Source organism: Sardina pilchardus, chromosome 19 (genome assembly GCF_963854185.1).
Source record: "Sardina pilchardus chromosome 19, fSarPil1.1, whole genome shotgun sequence".
Lineage (NCBI taxonomy): Eukaryota > Metazoa > Chordata > Actinopteri > Clupeiformes > Clupeidae > Sardina > Sardina pilchardus.
This window is the reverse complement of record NC_085012.1, coordinates 16,915,890-16,928,810: the sequence shown is the minus strand read 5'-3', so window position 1 is coordinate 16,928,810 and position 12,921 is coordinate 16,915,890. Positions and strand designations below refer to the sequence as shown.

Here is a 12,921-nt window from a genome sequence, read left to right as displayed (position 1 = left end):
ACACACTCTCCACACACACAGGAATACACACTCTTCCACCATACACAGATACACACACACACTCTTCCACCCATACACAGATATACACACACACACACACTCTTCCACCCATACACAGACACACACACACTCTTCCCACTTGGTCACTTCTGCTCGGCTGCGGCTGCGGCCTGTGAAAAGAGAAAGATAGCGTTATGGTTCAGGACAGTCAGTGAACAGTGTGTGTATTTTTGTTATGCCATAAATTCTGTTTTTTCACAAGAGAGGGTGTGTGTGTGCTTCTAATGCACTGAGATTCTGTTTTTCACAGTAGAGGTTGTGTGTGTCATATGCTCCACAGCAGTGACAAGAGAGCCTGATATCTTCACTAATGTGACTCTGTGATCATGCTTGTGGTCTGCGTTCATCAGACCACATAATACTATCACTTTTTAAGTCATTTCAGCCATCAGTTTAAGTTTGTATCCAGGTGTATGAGAGAGTGTGCATTTCCAACCTTGAGTTTCTCCAGAAAACCCCCTTTGCCAAAAGCCCGGATGAACTTTGGGGTGGGTGGCTTGGGTCCGAACAAGGTCACGGCCTTCTTTTTGTCCTCCTCTGCTTTGGCTGCAGCTGGGCCCTTGGCTTTCATCAGATTCCTATGATGAATTTATAAGAATACATATTTACAGTAATATCCTGTGTATTTGCCGCATTGTGTATAAACCGCAGGGCAGTCTTTTATGCAAATAATAATAATAATAATAAAAATGTGTTAACTGCACCTGTGTATTAAACACAATGCCTAACAGCCCAATGAAGATCAGAACAGAATCAGAAAGCTTTAATCATAAACAAGAGTGAAGAGAAGAAATGCATTCCCATGTAAAGCCCGCCCCCATGTATTCACCTCATAGCTGAAGAAATGTGTAATCAATGTATAAAATTAACCTTGGTCAATAGACAGGAGATTATTCTTCTTAACACCAGTACTAGCATGGTGGACCAACCCCTGTGTTAAAGAGGAATAATGCAGGATTGGCGATTTCAGCTCTGGTTTCGGTTTCGTTTTTCGTTTTCGCTCGTTTTATGCTTGCATATTTCTCTGCAGAGCTTCCCCGACAGCTTTAGCGTATATATTTATTCATATATAGACTATATATAAATACATAAATTGCAAGCGTGGTTCTTGTTCCTTTCGCGTCTCTGACTTCCAGATGTAAACAGCAGACGATCGTTTATCAGAAAGTTGCAAGGTTGTAATATTGGATAGGGACACTAGGGGCGGGAGCAAATGTGACTGTTTTCGATAAAACTGGCCAGTCAAGCAAAACAACGATTTCTAAGCGATTTTATGACTATGAAAAAGTTGCATAGGGTCTCTTTAATAGCTCCCAACAGTAAAGGTCAAAGGTCTTATACATAGACATGGTACAGTATATTTTGGTATCATGTGCATCTCACCAATGTCCTAACCTGCTTGCAATTCAACCCTAGAGACCCCACCTGCCCCAACACACACACATATAGGATATTCACCACTTAAAGTAACCGCTATTCTTTCTGTGTCACATACATATATTTCAAATTCACCCAGCCTCTATTGCTCTCGCACTTTCACTACTTGCACACTCCATTCCGCTTTTTAGAACATACAGTACAGGTAATCACACGTTTCAAAGCTATAGTTGGCACCTCTGGGGTGACTGTAGTAGTAGGCGCAGGTTTGTAGTGTGGTGGTGACCCGCCAGGTTATCTTACCTGCCCTTTCTTGCCAGCACTTTCTGGGACTCTGGATAGTGGACCAAGATGTCAAACAGATCTTTCTTTTCCAGCACGAAGAGGTTGGCGAAGCCGTGGGCTTTTACATTTGCGGTTCTGCGGTTGCCTCCATTAGCTGATGACTGCAGCAGACTGTGGAGAGACTCATGTCAGCATGGTTGTGTACAGTCAGTTAGGGTAAGTAAACACAATTGTATGAAGTCAGGGTACGTCAACAGGGTTGGACAGAGACTGTATTAGCATGGTGTTATTACCTGATCTCCCCAAACACACAGCCTGCTTTCAGTGTCACAAAGACAATAGAGTTGTCCGGACCTCCTACCACCTGCACAGCCCCTGATTTGATGATGTACATCTCCTTACCGATATCTCCCTGCAGAGATTCATAGAAGAAAGGTGGGGTCAGCTTTTACAATTCATATGTGGATACACACAGATGATGTCTCAGAAACTCACCTTCTTCACCACAAAGTCTGACGGCAGGTAGATAATGGACTTGAGCCGCAGCAACATGTCCACAAGCATCTGATTATCACAACCCTGAATTACAAGGTAAGTTACACCAATGAGTTACAACAAGGCATTATAATAGAGGACCTGTTATATCCATTCAGAAAGACTAAAACAACTCTGTCCATATTGTATCAGGACAATCAAACAGCCCCATTAAAGGATCTTACCTGAAAGAGGGCGATCTTCTGGAAGGTGCCAAGGTTGATATCCACAGCAATGGCTGTTTTCATGACTAAGGGCATCCGATCCAACAATTCCCCTTCATCTGCAGGCCAACAAATCCACCCAATCACACCCCATCAACCAATCACATCACACCAAACCCCAAATTCATGAGTACACATCCCATAAATTGCAGCACGATGAGTTAGGCGTGAATGACAACATTGCTATGCGTTTTTGTGGCACATATTGAGAGTTTGCAGTGTTAGGTCGTAGGCTATTAGAACGCTACAGTAATGCTCCAGTAGATACTGCATTGTCCGGCAAGTTCTACTAGGTGGCATACGTGAACGTGGGCACTATATTGCTGGGGGCAAACACCTTACTGTCTATGGGCAACACTTGCTGGCAGTCAGAGACACCTGTCTGATTTCCAGTCATATGAGTCATACGGTATGTTTCTCCATTGGCCTCCAGTGATTGCTGCCCCCGCCAATATGGCGGCGCTATTTACGGACCGTTTGAAGCCCAATGCGGTATCTAGCCTTCTAATATCTATGGTAGTAGGCATCAATATTGGGTGCCTCTCATTCGGCTTTCATACGTCCTCCCTCGCTCCTCGGGCCTCACTGATGTCCATTAAGAATGATGGGGCGGCAACAATGGGATAGTCTATCCGGTTTTAGTTATAGACCAGTGGGAACGCCCCTCGAGGATCGAGCATCGAGGATCGAGGAGGCAAGTTGAGAAGCACCTACAGTGACTGTGGTTATCTTACCCAGCATGCCCTGTGCGTCCCAGGTGTAGTTGTACCAGGTGCGCACTCTCTGCTGCACGAGTTTGGGAATGTGGTTGGTGTTCATGTATGCCACGCAGCCGTCCATGGAGGCGCGGAAGTACGTCTGTCCAGCCGTGGCAGCGCCGATGACATCTCGCATCTACATTCAATTCAATTCAGTTAATTTCAAATTCCTTGAATTTCCCCTTGGGGATCAATAAAGTATCTATCTATCTATCTATCTATCTAATTGAATAGCTGTTTATAGTGCAGAATCAACATCGAGACGGGTGTCAATACACTTCTTAGTTAAAAGACTAAAGAATCAAACGGCACACATTAAATAGCTTACAGATGAAGAGCAGAAAGTCACAATAATAACAAAAAAACAGTAGGCTAAAACAATATGCTAAAAAGACTAGACTAGACAGTGACTGTGTCTAGTCTAGTCTAACTGTGAAATCAAAACCTTCAAAAACTAAATGTATGTGAGATTCAACACATTCTTCCTGTTACATTATATGACTGGAATTGTTTTGAATTGCCATAAATTGAATTCCACTTCCTGTCATTCCAATTCAAATTCAAATTCAACTTCCTGGTGGGTGGGGCCAATTCAATTCAAATCCCAATTCATGAATTGAATGGAGGCCAATTCTAAAATTCGGAATTGTGCAAAAGCCTGTTATGCACATACATACTGTACATCTTACCTGTCCAATCAAACTAGAGAAGACGAACACGCCCACGAAAAAGTTCACCATTTGGAAAGTGATTTCAAATACAGAATGTGGCTCAGGCAGACCACCAATGTTGATCAGTGTCCGAGTGGCGTAGTAATAGCAACGCAGGTACCTGAGGGTCAACGAGAGACAGAAAGAGAGAAGTACCATGTCAAAATGGAGACAAAATGATTAGAACGGTACATTTCAAACCACCACTGTCTCTGTGTGTGAGAGGTGACACGTGACCTACGCGCTTCCTTTGCCATCATAGACCCACTTGGACGTTCCCAACCCCAGGAAGTCTGAGGCCACGTAATAGATGCAGCCATTGAGATGAAGTAAGAACAACAGGTAGCAGATAGTGCGGGCCACTCTGTTGAAAAAAAAAAAAATATTTTTTACACACACAATCCATTGTTGCACTGGAGCGACAAAAGATCAATTAAAATTGAAAGGGAAATTAAACTTATTCCTTAATACATTTTTTAGTTGTAATAGTAGCCTGAATTATTGGGGCTTTATTGATACCCTATCTATACTATATCCGGCCCGCTGTATTGTGATTTACCTCCAGATGTAAGCTTTTGTCATTACGCTCTCTAGTCGATCGCTGAACTCATTAAAAGAGTCTACCTGGAAGAGAAAGTCACACTTTAACTACAGCCAAGGATCAAACGCTACTGTGTAGTATGTATAGTAGGCCTACAGTATACTTTAGGCCCAGAGCATATTAGGGTCAGGTAACTTTCTGTAAATGGAAAGATAAGTTATAAATGTACCCTCAAAAAGCGATTGAATCGGAACAGAGATGTATATCCAAACTGGACACAGAGCACGTCGAATGGAATGATACTCAGCATGTCCGACTGTGGAGGGAAAAGTGAGGGAACATCACCAGACTCATCAGACAGCATCAGCATCAGCATTAGCATCAGCATCAGCATCAGTCCATCAGGGATCAATAAAGTATCTATCTATCTATCTATCACTACAGGATCCACAGCTGGTTCATTCTTTTTGTAAAATAACTTCATATCTAGTTGGGAACATCAGCTGACATTTAAAATATATACCTCATAGGTAAAAATCTTGTCATACACACACACACCAGTATACATCAGTATTCCAGATTAACCATCAACATAGAGTTATATCCCGATCCCATCCCATCTCTCTCTCCCACTTCCTTCCTGTCTCTCTCTACTGTCCTATGAATAAAAACAGGAAAGTGGGAGACACCAGACCCAGCAATACAGATCACTGGCTGCTATATCAAAGCAACCTGGGCTTCCATAACACCTCAGCAGTGGAACAACTGATTGTCTCCATACCGCATCACATCGATGCAGTACTGTAGTATGTGCAAAAGCAGCCTGCATAAATTAACTAGATTAGATTTTGAACAGATTAGTTCATTTCTTTTCAAAAGGTTGACATTTCTGTATCATTACCTCTTTCTAATGTCTCATGTGCTTTTAGAAAATATATAGTTTAGGGTGTTTAATCTGTTTTCCTTACTGTATATCTAATGAATCTAGTGTAAGCCTATGTGACATTTTTTCCCATGATATTCACATAAATAGTGTTAATCAGAACATCAAGACCAATCAAGACAAATACGCACGTACACACAGAAACAAACCTTAAAGCGTGGAGATGCTCTGTAGTTGACTTTAGTCATCTTCCGATCTTTCTGCAAGAGTGAGAATATCAGTTGGTAAATGTCCCCCACACAGAACTGTACTACTAATGTATCCATTTCCCCCCCATCACTTACAATAATATCGCCGCCTTTGACAAACTGAATCCGTTGCTGGAAAATCACAATATCGACAATGTTAATGAGGTCACAAAACACATCACACACGATCCAGAACGGTATTGAAAACGGAGTGTGGTATGGAAAACACAAGCGAGCCGGAGCCAACCAGACGTTGTAATTATAGGCAAACGTCACCACAGTTAGCCATTTCAGATACCGGCGATCTGGTGGAGAAAGCGAATAAAGACATAAAAGAATAAAAAAAACTTGTAAAAAACAGCGAAAAGAATGCCAGTGAAATGGTTTGTAAACTGTAATAGGCTTTGGTCTATATCGGGCTTCTTCATTAGTGTTACTCTGTTACCTGTAAACGGGTCGATTGTAGTTCCCACATATGAGTCCATTTTGTCCTCAAGGGGCGCAAATACTTTATCACAGAGGTCGCCGCAGACCTTTGATAAGGGAGGCCTCTTTTTGGGCTCCAGTGCCTCCTTCTCCTCCTGCTCCTTCTTCTCTAGTGCTTTTTTCTCTTTGTCCTTCTCCTCCTTTTCTTTCTTCTCTGCTGCTTTCTTTTCTGCATCCTCCTTTTTCTTCTTTTCGGCCTCCTCTTTTGCAATCCTGTCTGCTTCCTGCTTTTTAAGCCAGTCGCAGACCCGGTACACAGGCGCTGAGGACGACACGGAGACAGGTAAGGATGGACAGGAGGGGAGGAACTGAGCTGACATGTCAACCAATTCATTACACTGAGAGTCTGAGGGGTTTGCTGATTGCTGATATTATAAACAGTGGGGATAATAACCAATAAGCACCACCATATGAAATGGTCATTGGCAAACGTAATCAAACATAAATAACGCACAAATTAGTAGCATATGAGAGGTGTGCGTGCGTGTGTGTGTGTGTGTGTGTGTGTGTGGCTGTGTGTGTGTGTGTGTGTGTGCACATGTCCGTGCCTGTGGATGTATTTGTACAGAAGGTGAAAGTGGTCACTCACTGACAGGTGGACTGCGCTCTGGTGAAGAGGCATAGGGGTCAATGACCTTTTCCTTGTACATGTCTGTACGTTCCCTTATGCGCCGCACAACATCAACAAGACAATCGTCTGCATATTTGTTTATCACGATTGGCCGTGGCGGCTTCTCTGGCTCCCTGAAGAAGATATCATCATCATCATCATCATCATCATCATCATCTTCTTCTTCAGTAAATATCATCATCATCAGTACCGGGAATAATAATCATCATTGCTAATAAGAATAATGACCATTATTGTACTTTTATTCAAACATCATCATCATCATCATCATCATCATCATCGGTTATAACAATAATCATTATTGTTTGATCCGCATTTTACAGAACTAAATTTCTCCCACTCCTTATTTGCATTTGTATTTTAAAGCTGACCCCAAGTCTACTACATGACAGTGCTACAATGTAAACCAACAGAGGTAATTGTATGTCTCTCCGATTAACTGTGTCGACAGAGATCCATTTGCAGAACCAGCAGGCAATCAAGATTATGGGTCTGACTTTGATTAAAACAGCATTGCTGTTATCAACAAAAGAGTTTGTTGAAGCTCAGTTTAAATCCATCTGGTAGTTTTTTGTTATCACTTTATCTACCAGTTTACAACCAATATTGTTCAAAATTAATTATATTCCACCCTTTGGTGATGTCCTGCTTCTTTATGCAAAATGTGATTTAAAAAGATGTAGGATTATGATTATCCTGATTGTGTGTGGATACAGAATAAACATGTTCTGTGTCAATCTGAAGGGGTTGCCCACAGAAATACAAATTCGCACAAGGACTCCCAGAAGGCCTTTCTCTGCACGTGTGCACAATCCCCCGGCCATCTTAATGCAGCTAATCAGCTAAGCTCCTTTGGCTCCTGCAGGAGTCACAAGCTACAGGTCAGAGAGTGGCAGCGCCCGGCAGACCCGTTACATAAACACTGGCCATGGGACTTGTTCCACTATCTGAAATAGCATGGGACTTATACTTATTGTGTAGTGTGTGTGTGTGTTGTGTGTTGTGTGTTGTGTGTGTGTGTGTGTGTGTGTGTGTGTGTGTGTGTGTGTGAGAGAGAGAGAGAGAGAGAGAGAGAGAGAGAGAGACAGAGACAGAGACAGTGTGTGCCTGTGTGTGGTGTCTGCTTTCACTCACTTCTCTCCACCCTCTCCTTCAGCAGCAGGGGCGTCAGCCGCAGGGGCCCCCTCAGGCTTGGCCGGCTCTGGAGCAGGAGCAGGAGCTGGAGCAGGAGCAGGAGCAGGAGCTGCCCGACAGACAGGAGACCAAACACAACCGTCAGATTGAGCGTCTGAGCACGGCGGCTCTCTAACACAACCCCAGCGGTGCTCATTTTCACTGCCTTTACTCCTGGTGTAGCCTACTGTACACCATTGTGTCATATTTTGTCCCACGGTTTAGTCTTGAGTCAATCAGTCAGTCAATCTCCAGTCCTCCAGATTTACATTGGTTCTGCGCATCACAGCTGTGCTCTATTGGCTGTTTATGTGTGCATCGTGCTGTGATGTTGTTTATTGTAGCTGGACACTTCTTCACATCATATAGCAACTTGTCATGATGTTTTTATGAGTGAGTAGCAATGCATAGAGCAGCAAATAGATGCAGATTTGATGATGCCACCAGAGAGAGTGATCCAATCCGATCTAGAAAATGCCTATGAGTTGTCCTGAATTTAGGATAATCCAACTACTAGACTGTTCATTGAATAACATTAAATTATTTTCCTATGGTGATATTATATTGAGAGAAAAATATTGAGAGATTCATGCAACTTGCAACTTGCATGCAATGGCGCTAGTCTAAAGTTATAGCAAAATCAATACCATGGAAAAGACCTTAAACACATACACCGATGATTCCTCACAAAGCTCCCACATGCAAAATAATAGCTATAGTTCATGCACAAGAGCCTTTGAATAGACTTTGTACCTTGCCCACCTTCTAAGTTTGGGCTCATTGACTTTTAGCTAAATTAGCATGTGCTATAAGCTAGTAGCTAGACTACTGTACATGGTATTCATTTAATGATGCCTGCAAGTTCTCAAGTAGCATCTCTCATTTCTGGGCTATGGGGTCAATTTAGGTGAATTCACCCACACAAGCGACTGTGAAAGCATCGCTAAGGTCTGTGATCCTACAGTATTTCACTGCATTCTTGTATTTCATCATGTCGCTCTCTCAGAGACCACAATAACACAGCACCTGAGCACACTGACGACAGCACTAACCGAAATGTGTCTGTAATCTGTAACGTATTCAAACTTTATTTAGCAGGATGCTGAATCAGTGTTTTGCAAAAAAGTTCCTGATTTTTTTTTTTTTTTTTAAAGTACCTTTGCCAGTTATGATATTATACACAGACTCATGATTTTATACACAGATGGCAAAGACATCAAGAGTCTATCAAAGCCACAAGGTCCACTAGAATTGTCAAAATGCTCAGATCAGAACATGATAATTTATACACATCCACTGTCATAACTCCCTCTTCACCTATGATTGCGCACCTGTACATGGCTCTAACACCATTGTCAAGTTTGCAGACGACACTCCAATGATTGGCCTCATCAGCAACAATGATGAGACGGCCTACAGGGAGTGAGGAGGACCAGCACCTACAGTAACATTAAGATGCCGCGACAGCAACTTGGCTCTCAACAGACTCCCCGTATAGAGGCAATGTACAGTAGGCCAACCGAGGCTCAGATAAGACGCACAGCATCATCAAAGACAGACTGTTCACCCCACTCCAATCTGAGAGGTGTTACAGGTCTCTCCACACCCAAACCAGCAGGTTCAGAGAATCCTTCCATGTGGCAGTGACCCTGCTGAACCCCCGGTGATAAACAACCAACCAACTCTGTTTCTGACATTTCAGAGGTGAGTAATAAACTGTGTTTTTTACTTGCACTCAGTCTGCACCATAGCTCTGCATACAAGTGCACAGTGCACACTCATGTCAACGTAGGACCATGAACTCTAGGCTACTCACCTGGTTTGGCCTCTTCTTTTTTCTCTTCTTCTTTTTTCTCCTCTTTTTTCTCTTCTTCTTTTTTCTCCTCATCTTTCTTCTCCTCCTCCTTCTTCTCTTCCTGGTATAACATACAAGAACACAAGGTCTGAGTTTGGATTGAAAGGCCTCGATCATTAGCACAAGGGTAGACTTAGCTTAGCCTTAGCAGCCCACTCTCATGCTGTGCACTCACATGCCACAGGTCTGGAGGTCAAAAATATGTGTCCCTAAAGAATACGGGGGTCCTTCCATCTATATTCAGCCCTTGAAATTACTTCTGCTTTTCACCCCGGAAATCATATAAGCAATGTTTGGGCATTAATATAATGAAAAGCATTATCCATGGGCAGCCCAAACCTTCTGTAGTAGGGTGGGAAACAAACACATTATTAGTGTGACTGAACCATTAAAAGTATGTGCAGCATTCTCATTATTTTCTACAAGGCCCTATCGGGAAAAAAGTGGAAAGAAAGTGACATTATTAACCTTGTTTTTTGTAGCCTACGCATTTGGTATCAATCATGATTCTTTCCTGTGTACACTTAATATATTTTATTAACCTTGTACCAATATTTGAGCTCTCCACATATAATGGACTTGAAGACTTCAGGATCAAACAAGGGGAGCTTGTTGTTTTCGGTCATTTGGATTAAAATGGTAGTAGTAGTAGTGTAGCAGCCAGTAGGCACATCTAGGGCCTTACATAAAACAACTGGGCATGCAGAACAAACTCTTAACTGTCCAGTCATACCAAAAGTGTTTGTCTTCCACCCTACAACGTTTGGGCTAGGAATACCTTTCAACATATAATGCCCAAGCATGGCCTCCAAGATAATACATTTCTAAGAGTGTAAAAATTATACAAAATGACAAGGGTAAATGTATCAATATTTTATAGGTCTTAGATTTGGGACCTAAATATTAGGTAGACAAACCTTGAGCAAAATCTGAGAAGGTGCACCACCCATTTTCCTGGATTTGACATGAAATGACCCAGGGGGAAGATTTCACCTGTTGGTGTTCAGATGTGCAGATGTCTTGCTCCGCATTAAAGATTAGCGTCTCTAATTAGCACAGAGCAGTGGCTAGCCACTATTTTGGTAGCTTCACAATCAGGTAGACATTTTACACAGAAAACGATTAGTCCACCACACTCAGACATTTTGAAATATATTATGATTTTGATGTCAAAGCAAGCTGAAAATTGACTGTGGAAATACATAAAATACTGTATGTGTCAAAGTAAAGTAAAGTAAAGTCAAGTAAAAGCCTATCAACAAAATTCCCACATAATTTGAACACCATAATAACTGATACAGTTGGAAAAATTTAGTTTTCTGACAAACTTTGTCCCCATTTCAACATACTAAAAAAGTGCATTATATATTATAAAGAAACTTAACTTAACAAATCTTTCTTAATTGATGTAAACTCAAGGAACAATAATAAATATAGCCTACAAATATTATGTAATAAAATACAGATGGCAAAAAACTATTTCTTTCAGATGTCCAAAATAACATTCCAGATGTCCTCGTTTAACATTAAACATACATATCTAAGAATCGACCATTAGCGTCAAACATCTTTTTTTTTACCCTTCAACAGATGTAGACTGAACAAACAGTTTGGGGAAATTGCTCTGTCGCTAGTTTGGAGTTTAACACGGTTTTACTCCAACTTCAACTCCAACTCCAGTTTAAAACTGTGTTAAACGTCAAACTGCGACAGAGCAATTGCCCCTTTTAGTTTCAACATTTACCCTGATCATGAAACTACCCTTTTGCATCCCTCTATTACACAATGCTCATGATTGATCTATCAGCCCAGTAGGCTACACAACAGAGTCACAGTGTACTCTTAGAGATTGAACCTTCATTTTCCAATGTCGAGAAAACCATTTTAAAGCCACATTTGTAAATGCATAGACACCCCCACATGGAAATAGAATTAGCAGAGCTACCTATAGGCATGGCAACCTAGCGGTCTGAGGAGATAGCTCTAAGCACTGAAATGCAATTTCTAAACACAAACTGGAATACAACAATCCCGGAAAACTTCCCCCACATCCAGTGCACACAAAGCCAAACAGAATAATTAAATAGTATACAGTACATGTAGGTCTACAGTAAGGATAGTAGGCTACTACTGTTATGTGCATGTTAATGAAGGACTGATTTGGTTTCCTTGGGAATTATTGGCATATACCTTTATGCCGCTACAGTGAGGCTATGTGACTAATGTATGTTGTTGCGTGGCTGTGTAAGTATGTGGCAATGTGGTGTCTGTGTGTGTGTGTGTGTGTGTGTGTGTGTGGGGGGTGTGCGTACTTACCTTTGCTGGCGGGGCAGGTGCAGGGGCCGGCGCTGGGGTCTCCGAGGGCGCCGGGGCCACGGGGGCCTTAAAAATCTTGGTGAATTTGCTGAACATGGCCGCCAGTGCCTCACACTCTACAGCCCAGGTCCCATCTGGATTTATCGGCTGACCTCTCCTCCCTCCCGCAGGACATTAATGCCGTTAGTCTCATTAATGCTCCCGTTGAGGATGGGCACGCAAACCCAGCCAGAGCCAATCGCAGCTCTGCCTCCACGATGCATATGGCTCTATTGACCAATCAGTGAGTTGCATCTAAAGTTGATCTACGCCTGCCTAGTTGATCTACACCTGTCATCACCATCTCCTACTGAGTCAGACTTAATTTAGTTGACTTTCGGATATTTCGATTTATGATGATTATCACGGGATAGCACGAGAGTAAGAGGGCACTGCGGAGTTTTTAAACTGTACCAGCAGTGATTTGAAAATGGTGCGTTGGGTGGTGCATTCCAGGAAATGTCTGTGTGGTCAGTCAGCCTATTCTTATCTGTTGATCCCATGCTAACAGCAGACAGAATAGCAGCCTTACTTAAGGAGTAACTCCAGCCATGGGAGTAAAGGGATTACCACACAGTGACAGAGGGAGAGTGCACACACACACACACACACACGCACACACACACACACACACACACACATACACACACACACACACAAAGGGAGACAGGTACAAGCAATACTCTCATGCCGTAAAAGAAGGATGGAGAGGCAGAGAGAGGGTGACAGACCAAAACCACACTACTGAACGCAAACTATAATCATTCCCAAGACACTCATCGTTGTTTACTTAACAACATG

The 12,921-nt window shown here is 42.4% G+C and overlaps 1 protein-coding gene across 1 annotated transcript; it reads right to left on the bottom strand.

Annotated features, from left to right (window-relative positions):
• Positions 1 to 143: 143 nt before the first annotated feature.
• On the bottom strand, positions 144 to 12,177 carry cngb3.1 (cyclic nucleotide gated channel subunit beta 3, tandem duplicate 1). Its single transcript, XM_062521954.1, has 17 exons — positions 12,078 to 12,177; positions 7,872 to 7,980; positions 6,696 to 6,850; positions 6,066 to 6,368; positions 5,717 to 5,925; positions 5,582 to 5,632; positions 4,719 to 4,805; positions 4,508 to 4,572; positions 4,190 to 4,312; positions 3,928 to 4,069; positions 3,215 to 3,374; positions 2,442 to 2,539; positions 2,218 to 2,301; positions 2,016 to 2,134; positions 1,741 to 1,893; positions 497 to 638; positions 144 to 170 (listed from the first exon to the last, which is right to left on the bottom strand). Exons 1-17 carry the CDS (start codon positions 12,175 to 12,177, stop codon positions 144 to 146), a joined length of 2,127 nt encoding a protein of 708 aa, XP_062377938.1.
• Between the last annotated feature and the right edge of the window lie 744 nt (positions 12,178 to 12,921).

Excerpts from the sequence above, each read along its gene's own strand:
- cngb3.1 (XM_062521954.1), bottom strand. The coding sequence starts at position 12,177 with ATGTTCAGCAAATTCACCAAGATTTTTAAGGCCCCCGTGGCCCCGGCG. Across the intron at positions 4,806-5,581 it reads GAGCATCTCCACGCTTTAAG|TCGGACATGCTGAGTATCAT; the intron begins GTTTGTTTCTGT and ends TTCCCTCCACAG. Across the intron at positions 2,540-3,214 it reads GGACGCACAGGGCATGCTGG|ATGAAGGGGAATTGTTGGAT; the intron begins GTAAGATAACCA and ends GTTGGCCTGCAG.